A 25,869-nucleotide genomic window follows, 5' to 3' on the forward strand; every position below is an offset into this window, starting at 1 on the left:
CTGGTTTCAGTCACTCCTACTGAACAATCATCCACGAGTATTACTGTAGCTCCTTTGAAGGTAAAGTGTCTTCCCTTCCTTGACTTCAATAAATGGAAAGTTTTTTAAAATTCTTTTTTGGTTTTAAGCATTTTTCTATGATGCAATGACAGGTAGTTTTTCTTGCATTTAAATATTCTGCTTAGGACTGATAGAAATTCTTGAGCTGTGGTTTCATGTTTTTTTTCATCCATCTTACAAAATCCATACACTGTGCCTTCTCTCTTCTCCTTTTCTGGGACTCATTTCTTTGTACATTAGACCTTTGCAATTTGTCCCATGTACTCTTTGTTCTATTCTTTCTTCTATATTTTGTATTTTTTGTCTCTCCCTCTATTTTATATGGAAAATTTCTCCAAATTTATTTTCCATTTTCAATCCCCTCTTCTGCTATATATAATCTGCCTTTAAACCCATTTCTTACATTCCTAATTTCATCCTTTTTCAGTTCTGCAATTTTCATTGTATTTTTCTTATACAAATTTATTTTCCATTTTCAATCCCCTCTTCTGCTATATATAATCTGCCTTTAAACCCATTTGTTACATTCCTAATTTCATCCTTTTTCAGTTCTGCAATTTTCATTGTATTCTTCTGATAGAATGTTGAAATTCTCTCACATTTTGAAGATACATCAAAGCCTATGTCTGGTAAGTATAATGTCTGCTTTTTCTTGGAGTCTAGTCACTTGGTGCTGTTGCCTGACAGTCTAATTTTTTGTTGAATATTACATATTATCTATGAAAAATTATGGGACCTTTGATTGATCATTTTCTCCTGAGAAAATCTAAATTTGTCCTTGTATTTACAGGATCATAATGGAGACAAGGCTGAATTTTAGGCTGGGCCATTTCTAGTTCTTCAGAGCCCTGAAGGATCTCACCTGAAAGTCTGGAAAGTCTTATTTCTTAGGAAGTCTTGAACTCTCATTTTTGTCTCCCTAGTACTATGAGGCTGCTGACATATCTACTCAATTTTTAACCTCTCAGTCCCTGCTTTCTACTTGCTTGTTTCTGCCTCAGTCTCCACACAAGGGCAGATTAAAAATCAGAAAATACCTCAGGGAGAAACTGTATGCAGGATGTTATGTTTACTTCTCTGGGGTTCCCATCTCTCTAGGAATTGACCCTGCAAGTCCAAGCAGCCTTCATAGTACTCAACGCCAATTTTTATTTCTCCAGCCTAGGGAGATGGCTATAAACTAGGCTGCTATTCTCTGTTTGGCCACCAAGACCTGCACTGCTAATTGTCAAATGCATGGGAGCAGGGAGGATGGAGAGAAAAAACAAAACAAACACACAAACAAAAACAAAAAACAAAAAAACCTTGTAGCAAATACAGGAATCACCTCAATGCATTTCTCTTTTCTCAGGACCATAACTTCTTAAATCCTGGTTGCCTTGATTTTTCTGATGCTATTTAATTTTATTCAGCTTTTATAATGGTCTTCAGTATGCATGCCAGTCTGATTTTAGTTAGTGTAGTTTCGTTGAGACAGAGCCAAACAAAAGTGTCCAGCTAATAGCATCTCTTTTTTACAAGCCAATGATACTATCAGCTGCTTAGGCACATATATTTCATGTTTAACTCTTTCGTATTTCTTTTATCCTCATTTGTATTTAGTTGACAAATTATGTAAATTCTATCTTTGAAATCGCTCTCCCATACATACTCATCTTTGACATCCTTGCTACAATCACTGTCTAATGTGTATAGACTTTTAACTTATCCCAGTATCTCACTGTACCCTATAAACTTCTATGAGAAAAGTCATACTAAATGGAAATTCATTACATTACTCCCTACCTTCTAAATCTCTTCCTTGTCCCCCATTCTCTGTCTCTTCCAATGCCCACAATGCCTAAGAATGTGGGGCAAGCTTCACAGCACTTATTTATAATAATCTAGTTCAAAACTACATTTCCTATCTACTCATTTTGTAAACATTTCCTATACCCCACTAGAATGGCATTATTTCCTGTGGACCCTAGCCCATATATTCCTAATTCCATAATAATGCTCATAACTTACCTTTTAATCTAAATGCTTTTCTTGCCATAAACTGACCAAATTTTCAAAGTCTATATCAAATGCTACTCCATACATAAAGATTATGTAGAGTCTTCCGTAGGGTAGAAGTTCTCTCTTCTGTGAGAACCCACTGCACTTTGCTTGTGCTTCTTGAATTAGTGCTTATTAAATTTTGCCTTGCTTTATCATGAATTTTATACTTATTAGTATCTCATCAAGCACAAGCTTCCTCCAGGTTGCAGTCTTTATCCTATTCACTATTGTCCTATAGCACTTGACATGGTGCCTGGCATATGGAAGACCCTCGTCAATAGAATTAAATAGAATTCTGATAAATGTCAGATGCAGAGTATTACAGGTCTGTGTGCTTAGAAATGTATTTGATACAGGCATATTTATGAAAATATTACCTGTTTAATTATAACTTTTATTTTAGAAATATGCATTTCTAAGACATTTTTCAGTTTAAATTAAAGGGAAAAATCTGAATATAATGCTCAGTATACAAATACCTTCATTTTCCCAATAAAATCTGAGTTTGAGCACTTTCACAGAAAATAACCTCATTATGTAAGCCATATTTGTTTTGTATTTCTTTTCCTTTGAGTTGAATATCCAAGTGAATGCAACACAATTCAATTAAATATGGTCCAAAAGAAATGCAAGTCATTTAATGTTAATTTTATAATAGAAATGTCTGCATCCACGCAGAGACTATGAGAAGAAATTTTAGGGCTGCATAATTCAGGTATAATTTTTACAAGACTATGAATTGAAGACTTGGGGGTGAAAATCACTACTTACAAGGAATATTCAGGGACAGCATCCTTGAAGGCAGGAAGCTCTCGCATGTATTCATTATAAAACCATTTCACTTTGAAATGCAAATTCATATAATCAGTGCTCTTGCATAACCGCTGCTTCTCATGTTCTATAAAGATAAAATCAAACATTTAATAAAGTTTGGTTTGCCAACAATGCTGCTGTATTCTAATCTACTTTTATTAGTGGTATTTTAAAAAGGAAGAGAATAGCATATTTGAGGTAAAAGCTAAGTGAATTGTTAAAGACAGACCTGAAATTTCACAAAATGCACAAAAGCATCCTAGGTCCTCTGTGGAATAGGGGAAGTAATAATGAAAAGTAACTTGAATGTTCTAATGTGCTTGCCCGAAAAAGGTGAGGATTCTGATGTAAAGTGTTAGAACCTACCAAACCTTTTCTATTTATTTCCATGCTTTCATATTTTGACTACTTTTAGCCTGATGCAAAGTTCTAGGGAGAATTAAAACTCTAAGCATGGATAAAACATGAATCAAACTAGGAGACATAATCCTTGATAAATACTGGCAATGTGAATGAGTAGATCACATTTCTGGCCTGGATATTTAACATTGACAGAATTAAGAGTTGAAAAGGAGAGGAAATATATCAAACTTCTAAGCCAGATGATTTCTTCTTCCCCTTTTAAGCTCAGCTAAAATTATTTTGTACCCTGTGGCTCTTTTGACATTTCTTTAGCAGGATTTCCGAATATGTGACTTTTTTTTTCTTTTTCTTTCTTTCTTTCTTTCTTTCTTTCTTTCTTTCTTTCTTTCTTTCTTTCTTTCTTTCTTTCTTTCTTTCTTTCTTTCTTTTGCTCTAGCTTAGAAAGTATAGTTTAAGACTGTTTCTTTCTTTTTCTTCTTTTAAAATCTGGATATATAGTACTGGGGAACAGTGACAAGTAATAGTATTACTGAACATGTTTATCGCTGCTTCTCCCCTCCCTCCAATATTAATATCTCTGCCAATTTTGGCTACAAATATAGATATAACCAAACCCCAAATATTCCAGACTATAAGTTGAAGTGTCCTCTTACAAGTTCTGCATGAGGTCTGTGAATGTTTCTTAAGCAAAGTTCTTTGATTCATATTGGAGACATCCCATACTTACATTTCAGACTGAAAATACTAACTGAAGCAATTAAATTGTTAAACACAAATTGAGGGCATCTTTGTTTTCCAAAATGTGACTATAGAGGGATTTAAATACCAATGATAAACACAGGAGGGAACATAACCCCCAATCAAACATTTTCAAATTATCTAAACAACTATTCATTCAAGACATTTTGTAGAGATTATAATTGTAATCTAATGTTATGCACAGACACAAGAATAAACTAGTACTTATAGACTAAACTCCCAAACAAAATTATGAACTAGGTAACATTTTGCTTCAACTCCCTCCAAATTTATTTCATTCTTTCTTTCTTTTAATGTTAATTCTCCCCAACCCTTCTCCTTAGATGTCTAGTATCCCTCCACACCATAAGAGGAGACATTTATTTGATAAACTCATAGTTAGGAATTTAATGCAACACTACCCTCAAACCCAGATAAAGTAAGACCTTTGTCTTAATACCCACACATTAAGAAGACTCTACTCGTCACAAACTCAAAACTTAAATAGATTGTGGTCACTCGGGATCTCATACGTGGTACCCACAGAGTGAGCCAGAACCCTAAACATCTGCTCTTGTGACTGACACCACCTGCTCTTATGATTAACACCCTATAAGCTCAAAGAAACACTTTGGACTATCTTTTGTTCTATATTCTAAAAACAAGAGGTGACTACTTCCAGATGCTACTAATGTTTGTAGACTGCCATTGCTGACAAAGAAATAGATACTGCTTTGGAGTATGGGAAGAAATTTGAGCTATGGAAGCATTTAAGAGAAAGGGCAAACTAACTCACCAGTTCTTTCTCTGGATGACATAAATCCAACAGATTACTGCCTAACAAAGTATTATTTCCAAGTTTTAAGAAGTACCCATTTTCTTTGGTTTCAATTTATGCATTTGAAGGCACTCATGAATCAATGAGGCATGCAAAACAGGTGCACCTCCTGGCTGGGGAATATTTTGAATACTAAATCATTCATATGACTCTCAAAATTTGTATATGTGTGGTTCTAGATGTAATATACATGAAGCCTGAAATTCTTTGGCAACTAGCTATCTACTGACTTCTAGAATTATCAATAGTTTTATTTTTGGAATTTAAATTTACAAGGTTTGACTTATTAAATTTTAGCTTTATTCAAATGGTTTACATAAAAACTTAGATAATTTGCATTGTGTCCTCATTTTAATAAATATTTTTAAGTATCTTCGAAGAAAAAGAGTTTTCTGCAAACTATATACGAACTATATCTGAAAGTACATTTGGAAATAATTTAAAATTTTTTGTATAGTTTATGTTAAATTACATGAAATTACATAAATTACATTCAGTTCATGTCTATTTTGAATGTAATAATATTTTATGTTTTAATCCTTTAATATTAAGATTGTGTGTAAACTTAGATTGGATGGGAAAAATATTAAGTGCATCTCAGAAAAGAAAAAAAAAGGAATAGAAAAAGAAATAGAAAAAAAGTTCAGTGACAAGATATAATTTTTTTTAAATTTTACAGAGAGAGAGAGAATCTTAAGTAGACTCCATACTCAGTGCAGAGTTTGATGAGGGGTTGGATGTCATGACCCTGGGATCATGACCTGAGCCAAAATCAATAGTCAGACGCTCAACCAAGCCACTCAGGCACTTCTATACTTGAAAGTTTTATATCAGGAAAAAATTAAAGAGAGCAGACATCATGTGACTTAGCATGACTGTAAATAGAATGCAAAACATTTAAAATATTTTATTATAACTGCCTAATTTGTAACTGTGCTGAAATAAAGATGAAAATACATTTTTCTGAAAGAAAAATGTAATTTACGACACTTAGACATTTACTTTGAAAACCTAAACACTGCCACCCAGAATACCTAAATATACACATTGATAATTAAGTTGTATTATCTTTGACATTTTGCCAATATTCAGCCTATTAAAAAAGAAATGTTTTTAATCTCGTCAATATACAAGGACATTTATTTGTTGAGGTAGGAATATAGAACTACATTGCATTCAACAGTTTGTTAGCTTGGTTTAGAAATTATAAATATTTAGGTCTATGGTAAGTGGGGCTCCATGTGTGCTCTTGACTTTGCAAATGTTATCAGTGAACCTGACTTGATGTGTTACCTCTTCAAGAGTGTTTGCACATTAACAGAATCCTGAAGGTAAGGGTAAGCCAGTTCCAGCTAATACCAGGAATGTTTATTTAGCATTTATCTTCTGCTAGGTCATGTAGGAGGGACTGTGGATGTAAAGATGAAGATCCATGTGCATAGAGCTCAGGAAGGGTGACATATAATACTACATGTAATACAACATGGCAAGTGCCATTATTTGATATGCAGAGGGGAATACTGTTTCTCAGAGGACACGAATTTAGCCCCACCTTTGTGCTTTAGGTGAACACTTAAATAGAGAAATGATTTGTGATTAGTCGTTCATTGCACAAAGAGGAATTTGAATCAAAGGACACGTCATATAAAACAAGACATTTTTCTTTGAAGTACTATTTAATATATATGTGTCTCTTTCATGAAGCTCTACGTCTCCAATTAAGACTGTGGGTTTTTATCCCTTCTCTCAGGTTTTTAGATGTTTTAGTAGTGTGAATGAACCTTAAATTTATGTTGTACCATAAAAAGAAAAAGGTTACCAATCTTTGTTCCTTACAATGAAGTTATCTCTATACTTTGGAAAGCAGGTAAAAGCCAGCTGTAGGCAGTGTCCCTGTCAGTTTTTCAGGAAAGAATTTCAATTTATTTTCATAATCCATGTACACTTCACTTCTCCATAATTACAAAAGTCTTTTCTCCATCCTTATTTGGGTACTCTGTTCAGAACATAAGAACATCCCCGACTCATTCACTTGGACCCTGAAAGCTTCCTCAATTCCTACATTCCCCTCATTCCTGCTGTTCCTACACTTCCAGAAAAGAATCACCTCTAGATGTTGAATCTTCTGTAGCCACAGAGTAGCCAGGCTACTTTCCCTTCTTCCCCACCTCCCAAGTCTCTCCATTGTGGATCAGTATGGGAAAGGAGATAGGAAGGATACCAATGATCCTTTTGCAAAATGAAATCTAATACTGCTCTAGTCTAGAGACCATACTCTAGTTCCTAGGAATATATCTGACAGAATAGCTCAAACTATCAGGGTTTTACCAGCCTCTTTGCAGAAAATAAACTTAGAAGATTACTATTAGCTTCCTCCTTACAGAAATGCTTTCCCTCCCTATGAATTCTTTCCTATCTCTCGAAGTCATATTTCTCATGTACTATCAACCAATATTTACTGCTGTCTGTGGACTGAAACAGGAGACCAGTACCATCTGTTTTCATTTTCTGCCAATTCAACAAGAATAATGGACATCTTTACATGTATTATGCACTTCAGCTGATACAGCAAGAGGTTTTCAGTTTATTGAGTTAGTTGGTGATGTAAGCTTGATCTTGAGGAAAATGCAAACAAAACTGGAAAGGGTATGCTCCTGTATAAGGCCCACTTGTGATGTTTATCTTTAAGTAGAAAATATTAATTATAATTTAAGCATTTTTTAGCAGTGACTTGTAATCATTATTAGTGATTATAATCAGTATTAGTGGTGAATTTAACTATTTGGCTACTAAACCATGTCCTTTTCTTCATAGGCATACAACCAAACCATATTTCCCAACATTTCTTGCAGTAGGCCTGGCCTGCGACTAAATTTTGGGCCAAAGCAATGTATGCCATTTCCAGACTTGCCCTGAAACACCTACTCTGAAATAATCCTCTTTTCCCTCATTTGTTAGCCAGATGCTGAAGATCCAAATGAGGATTTCAAGCCTCCGTGGAATCAAAGAGCCACTAAAGGGTAGAAGTCTGGGCCCCTCAACCAATTCTCAGAAGAGAGTTGCTGAATCAGAAGTACCTACTTGGACATATACAAGTGAGAAATAAACAAACCGATAATGTATTAGTTTGTTACAGAGTTGGGCTACCTGGAATTATATTCTATTGCATTACAAAAAGTTTTAAGATTGAGACCCACTTGCTAATTAACCTCCAAATTGTTTTCTACGTTCTTCTTTCTTTTATATGTGTATATGCATTTATCTGTATATATGGATATAGATATTCAGGCTATTCCCTTGCTTTGTGAAACTGTGTTAGTAAAACTATGTCTATCAGACCTCACTATGAATTCATCCACCATCACACAGGAAATCAGTTAATCAAACTTGTTAAGTTTATGTTAAGAAAACAATAAATAGGCTCTGAGAAAGGAACAATCATAGAGGTAAAATAGATTAATGCCACTTTTTATTTTTCTGTCAGCCTTATTTCATACTTGTGGGCTTTCTGCTATATTCTGAGTAGTTATTATTACCACTTACGTGACTCTATAAAAAGTGAGCTGTTATTGTTCCAAAATCCACATGCCTGTTTTTCTTGGGTCTTTAGATATCCCTCCCATAATGTGTAATTATATATTACAAAGGGACAGTTCAAGTAAACTACAATTACATCCTAACTGCCACCTACCAAATATCAATGTAAGAAATAATATCAAATTCAAAATATTCTTCAAATTATCTTTAATTCCATTCAAATTATCTCCTGCTTAGTGCTAGACCACACTGACAAAGTTATATTTATCTCATAGAAGATAAATGACTCTTAGAATTCATTTAGCCATCAATCCTCCTACATTTTTAATTTTGGCAACAAAGATTTAACTAGCTCATTACATTTACCAAGTAAAACATTTCATTAGTTTTCCAAATTGCCGTACAAAATTTAATCTTTGACTTTCAATGCTAAATATGAATATTTTACTACCAGTATAAAACTGCTTTGCTTAAGTTGTGCAAAGACACTTGTTAATTTGAAAGTATATGCCTATTTTCCTTTAGATGGCATTTACAAGCATTTAATTGAAAAGAATATATTTTTTTTGAAAGTTGATTTTCATGCATGGGATTTTATGTATAGCGCAGTAATGTACAATTATGTATTAGTATATAGGATGGGGTGGAATACACTCAATCTATTCTCATGCCAAAAGCAAATGTGCTGCCATCAACCATCACTGTGTGATTTTCTAGTTCTTAGTTCTTAGTTTTATTGCATAAACACTGTGTTGCCCTATAGTTGGTAGTGTACATTTTTTTTTAGGACTATCTTAAACATCCCTGTATTTTATACTGGTGATGATATGGAAGTTCTGGAAGGAATATCAAATAATAAATTGGTATTAGGGGCCCAAGGACATGATGTTTTGTGACATATTGTGTACTCACAAATCTAAAACTACATCATCTAGAAACTTTGGTTCTAAAAATAAATAGGTATCAAACTTTTATATATAATAGATACATATAAACATTTATAAAAGATAACCATAAATTTTATTAACTATATATAGGTGGGGATCATGGGCTCGTTTTTATACACTGAAAGTGCTAAACCATGTAGTTAGAAGTAAAAAAGAAAAAGAGAATACAAGTTATAGGTTTCTATTTTAAAATAGCTCTATAAAGGGCTTATAATATCCATACATCTTGGGGTGAGAATCATATAAATTTCTGGCTGCCAAAGTAAGCTGGTATTAAGAAGCTATATAGCTTGAAATAATAAAATAAAAATGAAAAAAATATATATATATAACATGTTAGCAAAAAGTAATTTGGACCAATGGGAAGCTTCCAGGGAAGAAAATCAGCCAACAAGAGAAAAGATTAAGTACAATAGCAAATTACTATAATCAACTTTCTTAGGTTCAATGACTACAAAGCAACAAATATCATTAATTTTTGTAGGGTAAGAAAAAAATACCAGTTTCTTTCATGACACATTTCTGATAACCCAGCCTTAGCAAAACACTAGGAAAAAGAAAAGCCAATAAAATCTGCCTTACTCCATGACCACTAAAACTGATGCTAGAAGCAGTTTTACCTTTGAGAAGGAGTAGCTGACAGTCCTCACCATAAATGCAATCAATCTCTCAGCAGAATCCCAGAATGCATCTAGGCTCTCCAGGTTCATTAAACCAGGAATGATGTGGAATCAGACTTACTTCATAAACACACTCTGATACATCTGTGGTGAGTTTAGACATATGTCAACCCACAAACCTACACTGGCGGGTGTAGAATAAGAACAGTGCTTTCCAATGGAACTCAAAACTCCTCAACCCATCTCATTGTCATCCAAAACTTGAACTTTCTCTATTTCTGGGAAAAAAGTTACTCACAAATGAGCTGTGATTTGGTCACCTTTTACTTTAAAACTTTCTTTGCCAAATTTAAGTAGCACCATACCAACACTTTCTCTATAATCTTCATCGATGACACAAATTCCTATACTTCTGATGTGTTCTGAAGCCAACTCAGTATGTAGGGTTACTGAGCTCCAGAATACCCAGAAGGGGAAACATACCAGTTCATGACCTGGGAAAATAAGGAAGTAGTATGGAGGCAAGACCACATAATCTGGTGCTAGAAACCTAGAGATGGATAGTTGTAAAGGAAAAAGTGGGATGGGATGAGAAAGAGCATTCAAAATCAGAGAGGGCCAAAAGACTGGAATATAATGGTAAAAAACAGGCACCCTGAACAGCTACTGGAATTAATTGACAAGTCATGGAGCAAGAGTGTGTGGCTGACAAGTTCAGATACGAGAAGGTTAGTGTGACTAACACAGAGTTAACTGGGCAAGAGTGGTGACAGCTAATTTCAGAGAAAAGCCAAGGCCAAATCACACAGGATCTTGTAACCTGTGAATAAGGACTTCTTCTCCTAAGAGTTAGGAGGAGGATTCTGGGGTAATTCACATTTGTAAAATATCATTTTGGATGCAGTCTGGAGACAGTAGGAGGGTATGAAGGAAACTATGCAGAACAAGCAATGGGTGAGGTATCTTAGACGTGGGTGGTAATAGTGATGATTCTGGTGGAAGCGGTGAGGCATGGGATCTATTCTTGGTTGTCTGTATTTCTGTCACATAACCATGCCTGTAACCTCTTCCGTTCCTAGATAAACTCTCTTAGAACAAATAGGGCGACTTAATAAAATTTTTATTTCCCCACACTACCTTCTCTGCTTAGAACCATAGATGGATTGATAGACTGATAGATAAAAGAATGGAAAGACTGTATCTGGCTCTTTTGCCACATCTATTCCATCATTTTCTCTTCAGTCTTGCTGAGGATAGAGTAGATCATCAAGCAGACTGGTAGAGTACCTGCTCAACATTGGACTTGGTCTATAAGTGCGGTAGTTTATTAGCTTCTCATGGGGGAAAAGCCACTGCTTTCTTTGTCTTAAAAGGTCCAATCATCTGTATTAAAATAAAAGGCCCTGTTTATTTAGGTCAGTAAGTTTTTAAATTAAGTATTGTCAGTGAAATATAGACAATTTTACTCCCACATACATAGCTCATAGAAGCCACTTACAAATAATCAGTTTCATGTAGTTCTCAGAAGTTTACACCTTTTATTGCAATAACATTGCTTGTACCTTTTTCTTGAAAGACTCAAATATTTATGAATTTTACTTCTCATAGCTCCCTGTACTTTTTCTCATCACTTATTTAAATGTAACTTGTAGTTGAGATTCTATTTTAGGATAAAATTGACTTCTATCAATGTCTATAAATATACAAAGATTTCTCTTTTTGGTAGATTTCAACTAAGCTATTTTTTTCTTTGCTTTCTGAGTTGCCATGATCTCTTTATTACTTATAAAGGAAAAGTAACTAATTGATAATTCATTATTATAGGTGAAAAAAATCAGTTAATTTATATTTTAGCCAAAAGTTGTTACAACATCCTAAATATTTGATTACTTTTCATTTTATTATTGGTAATTTTAATTTTATTAATAATTTTTTGGTAATTCTCAAAAGAGACAATAGTCTTTAAACATATAAAAAATTCCTAACTTCATTTATACTTAAAGGTATAAACATTTAATGAGATGGTACTTATCAGTGTACAAAAAATAAAAAATATACAGATTCATATAGTAACATATATATGAATTTATATATTTATATACGATGCATATTCATATATAATATATGAAGTTTTGATTTTTAGGGAAAAATTGACAATATATGTCAAAATTTTAAATGCATGTATTTTTCTGGCAATTCTTTTTCTTAGTATTCTACTTACAAATGTATGGGCACATGTAAACAAAAAGTAGGGGTTTATAGTTATTAGCAAAATATTAAAAATAGTCTAAATATATACTGATAGAGAAAAATAAGTTTTATATACCCATTCTACTGAAAACAATAAAATTCTAACAAAAAATGAGGTAAATTTAAATGTTTATATAGTACTAGCCCCAAATTATACTGTTAAGTAAAATAGAAGAAGTGGGAGAGTATGAATGTATTCTACCACTGGTATGAAATAGAAAAAGATATGTACACATATACATATGTAGGCTTAGAACATTTCTGCAATTACACAAGAAATTGAAAACAGTGATCATCTTTAGGGAAGACTGGTCTGATAGCAAAGAGAAATTTTTCATACACTATTCTTTTGCACTGATTATTTTAACCATGTGCATCTTACATTTTCAAAAACAAATACTTGATTTAAAAAATACAATTAGAGGGTCGCCTGGGTGGCTCAGTCTGTTGAGCATCCAACTTTGGCTCAGGTTATGATCTCACAGGTCGCGAGTTCGAGCCCTGCATTGGTCTCTGTGCTGACAGTTTGGAGCCTGGAGCCTGCTTCGGATTCTGTGTCTCCCTCTTTTTCTGCCCCTAACCCACTCGCATTCTGTCTCTGTCTCTCTCAAAAAAAAATAAACATTAAAAAAATTTTTTTTTTAATTCATCTAGAGGGGCGCCTGGGTCGCTCAGTCAGTTAAGCATCCGACTTTGGCTCAGGTCATGATCTCACTGTTCCCGAGTTGGAGCCTCGCATGGAGCTCTGTGTTGACAGCTCAGAGGCTGGAGCCTGTTTCAGATTCTGCGTCACTTTCTCTGTCTCTGCCCCTCCCCTGCTCATGCTCTGTCTCTCTCTCAAAAAAAATAAAAAAGAAAGAAAAATTAAGAAAAAAATACAACTAGAAACAGTAATGAGCAAAATAGAAAATTTAGGAAAACAAATCAGTAATTTCAAGAAAAGCTTAATAAAATCTTCCAGAATGCAGGGCTAATTGTTAGAGCAGAAAATTACAGAATGAATGACAAAGAAATCAGAGAGACTTCTATTAGAGATCCAACATGATAGAAAAAAGTCAAACAAATGAGAGAATCAATAATAAAAGACACAAGTAAAGAAAACCATCTTGTAGTGGGAAAGAGAGAGGAAAACAAGTATGAAGTTAAGGAATTCTCCACTAATGAAAAGATACTCCCATCTAGATATTAGTGAATAGATACATTTGCCAAAATGTCCGAAGGACAAAATACAGAAAAAAATCTTACAGGCTTTTAAACAAAAAAACAAACATAAAATTAAAATAGGTTGGCTGTGTCTCTTCCATTCAGTAGAATGTGATAATGAAACAACATCTACAGAGTCATGAGAGGAAGACCTGCCAAGGACTAAAGAATTATATATTCAGTCTTATTTTTGACAGGAAGGCAAAGTACAATAGCTAAACCGCCTGGTTCCACTAATAAATGATATGTGGTTTATTGGAAGTGGAGGGATTGGTTCCTTCTTTCCTAACAGCATGGGGATAAAGCTGAAAAGCCATACATTTTTATCATGAATTGTTATTTTTCATTATAGAAATAAATCTATTGGACCCAAGGAGTTTCTATGTTAAAGCCTCTCTCTTAGACCAGACTTATGTCAGATTCAGAAATCTAATTACACAGGAATTACAATTTTTATTAAAAGATGAAAGAGCTACAACCAACCTATGCCAAGAAAAATGTTGAATGGAGAGATCCAAAAAGTTATTGTGGTTATCTCTGGATAACTCTCTTCCTCGAAGTATTCGTGTTTTAATAAGAATTATTTTTCATATTTATTTTGGAAATAATTACAAAATAATTTGAAATATTTCCTCAAACAGTAGAGGAAAGTTCACAGAAGAAATAAGGATTACCAGAAATATCATTATTCACAGATTTGTTTAAACTATGACTCAATACCCTTCAAGATAATGCTCTGCAAATTATGTATCTCTAAATATATGTGTACAATTTGTTAAATACTTTGTTATATAACCCACTCCTTTCACTCAACATTTTCCCATGTCAATGAAATTAGATTTGCATCATTATTGAAAATTATTTCCAAGAAACTATGGTTTGTCTATTCTTGGGCATGCACTTTACCTATTTCTGTGATTATTTTTTGATCTGACTTCAGGGTCTAAGCTCTTTCTGCTGTGTCATACAACCTAATCATGGGTGGTTTCAAGCAGAAAAAACAACTTTTAGGTGAACTGTAGATCTAAAATTTTAAAGTAAATTAATAAGCTTTTAGAAGAAAACAGGGGAGATTATTTTCATGTTCTTGGGTAGACAAAGATTACCTAAATAGGACAAAAATAGCATTAACAAGAAAGGCATTATAGTTACAATTAAGAATTTCTATTTATCTAAAGACATTAAGAGAGTAAAAAAGTCACAGACTGAGAGAAAATATTTGGAATACAAATATCCAACAAAAGGATAACATCTACGATACATAATTTTTTTAAATATTAAGAATATGTCAGACAACTCAGTGAAAACATGGGCAAAATATTGAAAAGATAAAAAAAATATTGAAAAGATAGTTCATCAAAGAAATATCCAAATGGCCAATAAGCCTATGAAAAAATGGTCCACTTTATTCATCATCAGGGAAGTGGAAATTAAACCACAATTTGAATTAAGAGCCATTACATACCTACCAAAATGGCTGGAATGAAAAAGAAAACGACAATACCAAGCTGGTAAAGATGTAGAGTAATTGAAACTTTTATACACTTTTGGTGGGAAAGGTAATTATTATAACAACTTTGGAAAACTATTTTGCAATATCTGCTAAACTGAACATATGCATCCCTATCACCTAGTAAGTTCACTCCTTAGGTATACCCATGACAGATATATGTACACATGTATTCACTGAAAGAACATTCACAGCAGCACAAATAACCTTCATAGCCTTTTTAATAGCCTAAGATCAGAAACTATCCAAATATACCTCAACAATAAAATGTATGTACAGCTGCATTTTTGTTCACTGGAATGCAATACAGTAACAAGAATGAAAAAAACAAGTATTTGCAACCATATGCATCAAACCACTTTATGTGTAAAATCTGCCCCCTCTCCAATAATGCTTAGCGCACAAAATGGAATATGCCCTATGATTTGATCTAAATGCAGTTCCAGAATAGGCAAAACTACTCTATGGTGTTAGAAGTCAATGAAGTGTATATTATTACGGGGATTAGGTATTGACTGGAAAGAAGATGCTGGGGACTTCTGAGGTTCAGTTAACAGGTAATTTCAGTGTGTGAAAATTTATCCAGATGGATACCCATGTTTTGTGCACTTTATGTATCCTGTAGTTCAATAAAATGTTTACTTAGTAAAAATAAACTCTATTTTAGGCAATGGTCAGTAATTCAAAGTGTTTCATGTACTTGAAGATTTATGAACATAGAAGTTGCACGATGTCAATTGCACTATGTCTAGACAATGTCACACTAGGCAGTGTGAAAGACACAACAAATACTTTGGCATATTTCCTGTCCTTAAAACTTAACATCAATAGAATTACCACCTGAAAGTTAAAAATACTAGTAAAGAGTCCTCACTTGGCTCAGCGTAATGGACATTCAGGATTCCAGGATGGCGTCACCCAGTGAAGGAGAAGCTCATGGATGTGAAACTAGGAGAATGACCAAGCTGGATATCGATTTGGGATTTCACCCCTAAAGAGATGGTTGGAACGTTTCAAAAAGGTTACAGCTGGTTTCACAAGTATGTCAGTGTGAAGAAAGGGGATGTCACTGGAATTTCTATGATTCTGGCAGCTTATGTGCTTTTCAACTACTGTCGTTTTTACAAGGAACTCAAACATGAACATCTACCCAAGTATCACTGAGGAGGGCCCAGTGTGGAGGCACATGCTGCATTCCTGAATCCTGGCATCCTTGAATCCTATCATATCCTAACGGAGAATTAACATTCAATAATGATGACTGGTAAGAACAAATATACAAACTAGTAAAACACATCGTATCTTTTAATTACATTTTAAACATTACTTTTATATAATCCATCTTCCACTTGTATTCATTTATTTACCTTTATCATTGTGTAAGCTAACAAATTTTACTCTTTAGGTGAAAGTTCAGACGAATAGAATCAATATATTTAGAGACTAATTAAGCACAGACTTTTCTTCTTTCTCACTCTATTTGTTCATGCTACATTGTAATTTAATTCAACTCAACAAGTCCTATTGATTCTGATGTGCAAACCACTATTCTTCATGCTGTGAGGATACAAAGGAAGCCTAGGACAGGCCCCCAACAGTGTATAGAAAGACTAATCTGTCCTTTGGGTTATGGATACATTAGCCAATTCCAGAGAGCATGGAAGGCTGAAGACATGGACTTCAGTCTTGGCTATAGCAACTGCTGGTCTTGTCAGTTTGGGCAAGCCATTATGCCCTGACAAGTCTGTTTCCTTTTACAGTAAAGGGGACTATAACTATACCTTCCTTTCAGTGTTTTGGGGCTTGAGGGGGGAAATCCAGTGATATAACATTATATAAATGCTATCACTGAAATATACTTTATAAATGGCAGTAATAGTTTTTGTGGTTTTAAGAACCACAATCATGTGAGAAGGCTATTACTGTAATTCTCATAATGAGAATATGTTTGTCTATGGATGTTAGTGTGCATATATGGAATGTATGATATAAATGTGAAATAAAGACATAATGCAAATTTGGGAAAATATTAACCACTGTTGTGTTTGAGTAAAGAATATATGAGAGTCCATTATACTTTTGTGCCACTTAAAAAAATTTTTTTTAATGTGTATTCATTTTTGAGAGACAGAGAGAGACAGAGCATGAGTGAGGGAGGGGCAGAGAGAGAGGGAGACACAGAATCTGAAGTAGACTCCAGGCTCTGAGAGGTCAGCTCAGAGCCCGACACAGGGCTCGAACTCACAGATGGTAAGATCATGACCTGAGCTGAAGTCGGACGCTTAACCAACTGAGACACCCAGGTGCCCCACTTTTGTGCAACTTTTATATAAAGTATATATTATATAAGTTATATATATATTTATGTTGAATATATATACTTATATAAAGTATATTTTATGTGAAGTAAAATATTACAAATTTCATTACTTCTGAAAAATGGAGACAAAGAACGGACTAAACAATGTCATTCTCTGCCACCATCATATCTAGTTCATGAAATACATTAAGAAAATATTAACTTCTATTTTAATGTTTTCAGCTATGTATACTAAATTTTGTTGTATTCTTTTTTTTAGCATCTATGGAGATTATCTTATGCTTTTTATTCTTTTATCTATTAATATATTCTATAATATTAACAGGTTTCCTAATATTCAACTAGCTTTTTGTCTTTGTTTAGGTTGCTAGAACAAAATACCATAGTTTGGGTGGCTTATAAAACAACAGACATTTCTCACTTTTCTGGAGGCTGGGAAGTCCAAGATCAAGGCACCAACAAGGTCATATTTTTGGTAAAGTCCCTTTCCAATTTGCGGACTGCTGATTTTTCTATATTTGAAGGGTTGAAGGAGCAAGGGGGTTTCTTAGACTTTTTTTTTTTTTTTTGAGAGAGAGAGAGAACAAGCTGTGGAGGGGCAGAAAGACAGGGAGACAGAATCCCAAGCAGGCTCTGTGCTGCACAGAGCCTGATGCAGGGCTCCAACTCATGAACTGTGAGATAATAACCTGAGCCAACGTCAAGAGTTGGATGCTTAACCAACAGAGCCACTCAGGCACCCCGCCAGAGGTTGCTTTTTTAAAATTTTTATGTATGTATGTATGTATGTATGTATGTATGTATGTATGTAAGTATGTATGTATTTATTTATTTTTTAAATAAAGGCAAAAACCACATTCAATAGGACTTCACACTCATGACCTAATTACCTACCCAAAGTCCCACCTCCCAATACCATCACATTGGGCATGATGTTTCAAGATATGAAATTTGAGGGACACAAACATTCAGACCATAACACCTTTCATTCTTGAACTAAATGCCATTTTACCATGAAGAATTATTTTTGCAGTCTGGATTTGGATTTTGCCTGCTAATATTTCATTTAATGCTTTTGCATCAATATGTTAAATGTGATCACTAAAGAAAGAAAAGGCTTAAATTGGTCTATTTCCAAAGAAATATTGTATTTTTCTAGGAAATTATCAACTTCATTTAGTTTTTCAAATTTATTTGTATACAGTTTTGTATAATAGTCTCTTCTGAATTTTTAAAATTTCTATTTAAAGGAATTTTCAGCGACTATTTTTCACTTAAAATATTTCATTTGATATATTTGTGCTTTTTATCCTCTTTTCTTGACTAAATTAGCTGAAAGTTATTCTAATTTTTCAAAAACTAGAATTTTTAGTTATTGTCTGTACCTCATTTGTTTTTACCTTTATTATCTTCTTCCTTATTATTTTGGTTTACTTTGTTGTTTTTCTTCTAGATTTTTAAGTTGAGAATACAACTCATTTATTTTCTACTTTACATTTTTATTGATCCAAGTGAGTATAACTAAGTATTTTCTCTGATCAGTGCTGAAAATATAGCCTATAAATCCATGTAGTATTTTTATTATCATTATTTTTTCTAAATTCTGTAATTTGAGTTTTTATTTCTTCTTTCATCTAATAATAGAGAATATGTGTTTTAATTTTCAGTTAGGACCTTTCTTCATTACTGATACCTAATTTATTGCATTTTGGTTAGGGTACTTTTTTATATTTCTACCATATGGAACTTGTAATGCTTTTTTGTGATCTAACAATTGATCACATATATCAATTGTATTTTTCGTTGTCAGAACACACACATTTATGTATATCGATATCATCTATATCTATCTATACCTATATCATCTATCTGTATACCTCTATCTATCTATCTATCTATCTATCTATCTATCTATCTATATGACATTTATATGTTGTTTTTCCCCTTGACCCTATCTTGTTCATCTTTGTTTTAGTCTTAGCATTATAGCTATATCAACTAAGCGCTTACCATAAATTCTTTAGCTGGAGTTTCCTCAGTCATCTTTGATGGATAAAGGTCTCTTACTAATATATTACTCATAAAGCGTTCATGGATATACAATCCTTTGTTTACAGTTTCTTCCCTTGAGTTTCTGCAAAACATTGCTTTACTAACGTTGGCCTTTTGTGTTTCTTGAGGCATCTGATGGCAACCGATTTTTTTTTCCTTTTCATTTGTTCATTATGCCCAGACACTCTCTTGATAGTTTATCTTTGAAATCTGATAATTTAACAGGATCTGTTTCAGAGTTTCCAACTCCAGGTGGATTCTTCTAGTATCAAGTGGTCCTTGTCAGTACATACCATGGAGTCTTCTTTTGTTTCCATAAAATTTTCTTTTATTACAGTTTTAAATATAAGTTCTGTTTCTTTGTTTTTTTTTTTTTTCAGGGATACTAATTATACATGTTAGAAATTATCACTTGCTAGTACTATTCCATACTGACCTCTGCTCAGCTGGGGAGTCATGTTAATGGCTCCTTGTATTTTCTTATTAACTCTTACCCTAAGCAAACTCTAATGCTCGGATCCCTATTTTGATCATGCCAACTTGTATACATGAGTTTCTGCAAAAAGGAGGAGCTCGAAAAACTTCATTTAAGGGCCAAGGGATTGGCTAAGTAAACTATGTATAGCACACCATAGAATATCTTCTGATGTATTCTTGGTGACAGAATATATAGGATGATTAGAAGATTAGTGGAGTCACAAAATAGTACAATTCCTTTGAAATCTGGGATTTACCCTATTGTCATGATCTCATTAGACATTCTTTTGGCTCATTTATTGCTTCTTTCAAGTTGAAGTACTTCAAAGACAAATCCACAAAGCAGGTAACAATTGCATCAATACATACTGAAATCATAAGGTACTGAAAGCTGCCCATCAGATCCATATTATCAATTTAATACACAGAAAAATTCTGTATACCACGTCAGCTTTCATTATCCTTGAAGATGACAATAAATGAAAATTTTAGTAAAGCATGTTATTGCAGGTGTTCTAAGATATAGAGAAAATCAATGTGTGAGTACCTCTGAAATTATTTATTTTTAAAAAGAGCTCCATTTAACCCTCTTGCACTGTTGGTGGGAATGCAAATTGGTGCAGCCACTCTGGAAAACAGTGTGGAAGTTCCTCAAAAAATTAAAAATAGACCTACCTTATGACCCAGCAATAGCACTGCTAGGAATTTATCCGAGGGATACAGGAGTACTGATGCATAGGGGCACTTGTACCCCAATGTTTATAGCAGCACTCTCAACAATAGCCAAATTATGGAAAGAGCCTAAATGTCCATCAACTGATGAATGGATAAAGAAATTGTGGTTTATATACACAATGGAGTACTACGTGGCAATGAGAAAGAATGAAATAGGGCCCTTTGTAGCAACATGGATGGAACTGGAGAGTGTGATGCTAAGTGAAATAAGCCATACAGAGAAAGACAGATACCATATGGTTTCACTCTTATGTGGATCCTGAGAAACTTAACAGAAACCCATGGGGGAGGGGAAGGAAAAAAAAAAAGAGGTTAGAGTGGAAGAGAGCCAAAGCATAAGAGACTCTTAAAAACTGAGAACAAACTGAGGGTTGATGGGGGGTGGGAGGGAGGGGAGGGTGGGTGATGGGTATTGAGGAGGGCACCTTTTGAGATGAGCACTGTGTGTTGTATGGAAACCAATATGACAATAAACTTCATATATTGAAAAAAATAAAAATAAAAAGAGCTCCATTTGTGAGTCCTTAATATCTTTTCATCACTCAGGAATATGGTCAATAAAGTTGTATTACCCTTAGCATTACAGTGATTTACTTTCATTTTATACTGAAAAATCCAACAAATTTATCTGAAGCAGTACTACCTTATAACATGTGTATGGTTGCTATTGAGAGCCTAAGGTAATCAAATGAAAATTTTGGTTAAACCGCTTTTAAACTTAAGACATGTCCACTCCCTTGTGCTGAATACAGACACTAAAGACTTTTCAAAACTATGTTTTACTCACATACAATAAGTTTTCATTCTTTTAGAAGAAAAAAATAACATTAAATCAAACAAAAAAAAAAAAAAACAACCAAGCACCTCAACCTGATGCTTTATCTACAATATTAACAAATATTTAATTGTAATGTTTATTTTCAAAAATGGAAAAATTATTAACACTTCACTAAAATCTCAATATAAAAATAATTGGAAAACTCAGAGGGAGTTTCTCTCTTTCAAATCGCTAATAAAAAATAATAGCTTAGAAAAATGGGTAAAAGTACATGAATGGAAAAGAAAACACAAATGACTAAATGTAAAAAGATGATCAATTTTATTCATCACTACACAAGGAAAATCCAATTCCAAGACATTGTTTTTCACCTAAGAGATTGATAAAGATTAAGGATATTTCTGATACTGGTGTTGACAAGATACGGGAAATCAAGCACTTTCAAATACTGTCAATGGGAATCTTTAATTACACAAAGTTATTGAAAACTGCTATCAGTATTGGATTTACATTCCTTAACCCACTATTTCTTTCCCCTCACCATCACTCCTGTCATTTTTCATGATATTAATAACTATTTAGATGGTTATTTATGGCCTATTTAGTGCCCTGGTTCTCAGCCTCTAAACTCCATTTCACTGGGCTTGCTCCCCCCTACACCACAGATATCCCTTTCCATGGACCTAACCTAGGTCATATCATCACCAGCAAGGATATTCCTCCAAAATCTCAATTTCAAGCACCCTTTTCTTGCAAAGGCATCCTGCTCTTTGACTACTACATCATCTCACTCCCTTTTGTATCCACTTAGCCACACATTTTCTCTATAAATGACCTCCTTCATAACTTTACTTTCTCCTTATCTAATTGACAGTCAATGATCCAGGATTATAATCTCTCTTTTACATACACACTCACTATTATACTTGGCCTCTCTTTGTCTTTGTCATACTCACCTGGCAAAGGCCTAACCAGGGAAATCCAATTACTTATCTATTCTGTGCCTTTATCTTAGTGACTTAATATGACTGGAAATAATATGATCATCCTAATTATTGTTTTCTGAAATGATTGCCACGAAGTTCAAAAGGGCCCTCAGTACTGAAAGTGATCTCTAAATTTTGCAAAGTTCTTTGCCTCCTATGCTATGAAATTATTTCATACTAGTGTTCTTTTTCCACAAACATCCAAGAAACCCTGTCTTCTTCGCACTCTCAATTGTGTCGAATCACTTAGATTCGACAGTTCCCTCTGCCACATTTACCAACCTGCCTTCTTTTAAAGCTATATACTTTGCCTGTCCCTCCTACTACTATGGCTAAAGTACCCATACTACTATTTAAGCTAACTAGTCCACAGAGAACTGATTTATACATTATTTCCCCCAAAGACTTTGCTATTGTCTCTCTCTCTTCTTATCATTTTTTCTCTGTCCAACTGAATTATTCCCATAATTATAAAAACATATGACATTTTCCTATTTTTTTAAATTTTGTTTATTTGGATGGGGGTAAGGGTCAGAGAAAAAGGGAGAGAGAATTCCAAGCAGGCTCTGCACTGTCAAGTACAGAGCCTAATGCAGGGTTCAAACTCACAAAATGTGAGATCATGATCTGTGCCAAACCAAGAAATGGATGCTTAAGTTACTGAGCCACTCAGGTGCCCTGACATTTCCTATTTTTAAATGGATTTTTACTACTTAAATAAAGACCAAAGAGATTAAAAAAATTTTTAAATCAAAGACTATTTTGCTGGGTAACACTGAAATGAAAGGAAGCCACAAAAATTATATAATAGTGTCTTACAACAAAACAATGTAATTTTTATGGAAAACACCAAAACAAAAAAAAATCTGCATTACTGTTTTAAAAATTAACATTTATAAAGAAGCCATTTAGATAAAAAATTAAAACTATTCAATGAATTAAAGACCAATATTTAAAGGGCAGGGACAAGAATAAAAATAATATGTAAGTAAAATTAGTCAATGCAATTATTTTATTTTATTTTTAATTTTTTTAAATGTTTATTTATTTTTGAGAGAGACAGAGACAGAATGTGAGTGGGTTGGGACAGAGAGAGGGAGGCACAGAATCTGAAGCAGGCTCCAGGCTTTAAGCTGTCAGCACAGAGCCTGATGTGGGGCTCAAACTCACAAGCTGTGAGATCGTAACCTGAGCTGAAGTTGGATGCTCAACCGACTGAGCCACCCAGGCGCCCCTCAACACAATTATTTAAAAAACTCATTAGTTACTAAAGAAATTCAAGGTGTAAATAATGAGGCACCACTATTACAACTATTATAATAATTATAATTACAACTATTATAATAACAGATTTAAAATCATTATAATATTCTGTCAAAGTTGTACTGAAACAAGAGCACCCACCCATCACTGGTGACAGTGTCCACTGTTAAAAATGTTGTGACATAATTTGGCAATACAATTTAGGCATATAATCATCTTTGACTCCATAATTCTACTGATAATGTGCCGCAAGGACATAAACAAAATGTGGAAAAAGCATTATATATATATATATTTTCATTGTAGCATTATTCATAATACTTTAAGGACTGCTAAGAATCTGATTATCCAAAAATAGGGTGTTGGTTTAAAAGCTGAGGCTAATGGATTTGGTGGATTTTTATGCAACTATTAATATGATGCTGAAACTCTGCATGAATATTCCAAAATCCAAAATAAAACTGAAAAATACAGAACTGCATCTATACTAGCATTACAATTGTATAAAATTCTGTATGCATATGTAGCTATAGAGTATGGAGTGGTAGACCAGTGGGTCAGCAAAGAAATGATAGAGAAAATTTAAAAATACATAGATAAAGGAAAATGAAAACACAACAGTCCAAAATCCAAGGGACATGACAAAAGCAGTTCCACAAGGGAAGTTTATAGCAATACAGGCCTACCTTAAAAAAACAAAAGAAAACAAAACAAACAAACAAAAAACACAAGAAAAATCACTTGCAAATAAACTACCTAACCTTACACCTAAAGGAACTAGAGAAAGAAAAAAGCCTAAAGCTAGTAGAAAGGAGATATTAAACATGAGAGCAGAAATAAATAAAATAGACACTAAAAAAAAACCCAGAAATGATCAATGAAAACAACAGCTGGTTCTTTAAAAATATAAAATTATGGGGGTACCTGGCTGGCTCAGTTGGTTAAGCATCTGACTTTGGCTCAGGTCATGATCTCACAGTTCATGTGTTTGAACCCCATGGGCTCAATCCCCATGGGATTCTCTCTCTCCTTCTCTCTCTGCCCTTCCCCCATGTGTGCTTCCTCTCTCTCAAAATAAATAAACATTTAAAAAAACTAAAAAAAAAAATTGAAAGACTGTAACTAGATATCAAATCAGAGATTGTATGCCTTTATGGCAAAGGCATAAGCATTAAAGTATGGTACATTTGTCATTTTAGAGTTGAGAAAATTCTAGTTATATGAAACCATGACTTAAAGAGGACTTCTTATGTTGACCAGAGTAGAGGCATCAACCACACTTAAATTTACATTAAAAAAAATTTTTTTTAATGTTTATTTTTGAGAGAGATAGACAGAGTGCAAGTGGGGGGAGGGGCAGAGAGAGAGGGAGAGACAGAATCTGGAGCAAGCTCCAGGCTCTGAGCTGTCAGCACAGAGCTCAACAAGGGGCTTGAACTCATGGACCGTGAGATCATGACCTGAGCTGAAGTCGGACTCTCAACCAACTGAGCCAACCATTTAGTACCAATTTAGTACCTCTAAATTTACATTTTAAAAATGTATGTGTTAACAAGTGAACACAAAGCTATGGAAACAAGGGAACTGAATGTTTAAAATACAGCTATTTTGTAGACACAGAATTTTCTAAGAAGAAAAGCAAACAAATGAGCATCTTTACTTTGTCATCACCTTCTGTCCATCTTTCAGTAGGAGAACCATGGCCATTAGAAGACACTCTTTGGGGGAATCATTTGAATTTGTAAGTATTTAGTCACAAGTTTCATGCAGTTTAGGATTCACCTAGCTGCTGGCTGAGTTAACTTGACTTGAAAAACTGACTTGGGAGGGTCAGTAATGTGGGCCCACCCAGGAATGTCTATAGGCTTTCCTTAAGAGCAGATACCACCAAATATTTTGTTAAGTGACTAAGCTTGTGACTGCTTAAAATTTATTTTACCCTAGGGTGCCTGGGTGGCTCAGTTGCTTAGGTATTTGACTTCAGTTCAGGTCATGATCTCACAGCTTGTGAGTTCAAGCCCCATCTCGGGCTCTGTGCTGACAGCTCAGAGCCTGGAAACTGCTTCCAATTCTGTGTCTCCCCATCTCCCAGTCTCTCACCTGCTCACACTCTGTCTCTCTTTAAAAAAAAATGTTAAAAAAATTTATTTTACCCTATTTCCTCTTATGAACAGATCCACCCCTGCTACTTGGATAAATTTAAGGATTTGAGATAATCAAAGACTATAAGAAATATAAGGGCATAAGAATAATAACTTTGATCATATAGCCAATATGTAGCAATATCTTGTGCTCCCTATAAGTACCTTAGTTAAAAGCTATTTCTTACTTCATGG

At 33.9% G+C, this 25,869-nt stretch overlaps 1 protein-coding gene across 5 annotated transcripts in view; it reads right to left on the bottom strand.

The window, feature by feature from the left end:
* The window catches only part of UNC13C (unc-13 homolog C), a 599,100-nt gene that overhangs the window by 131,295 nt on the left and 441,936 nt on the right, over nt 1-25,869 (bottom strand). For all 5 annotated transcript variants that reach the window (XR_008299165.1, XM_027067285.2, XM_053223997.1 and 2 more), the window contains one exon: nt 2,875-3,001. Coding sequence is in view for 4 of the 5 variants with exons in the window: in XM_027067285.2 (XP_026923086.1) it covers nt 2,875-3,001 (127 nt within the window). In the remaining variant the exon portion in view is untranslated. The remainder of the gene's footprint in view (nt 1-2,874; nt 3,002-25,869) is intronic.

Source organism: Acinonyx jubatus, chromosome B3, assembly GCF_027475565.1.
Source record: "Acinonyx jubatus isolate Ajub_Pintada_27869175 chromosome B3, VMU_Ajub_asm_v1.0, whole genome shotgun sequence".
Classification (NCBI taxonomy): Eukaryota; Metazoa; Chordata; class Mammalia; order Carnivora; family Felidae; genus Acinonyx; species Acinonyx jubatus.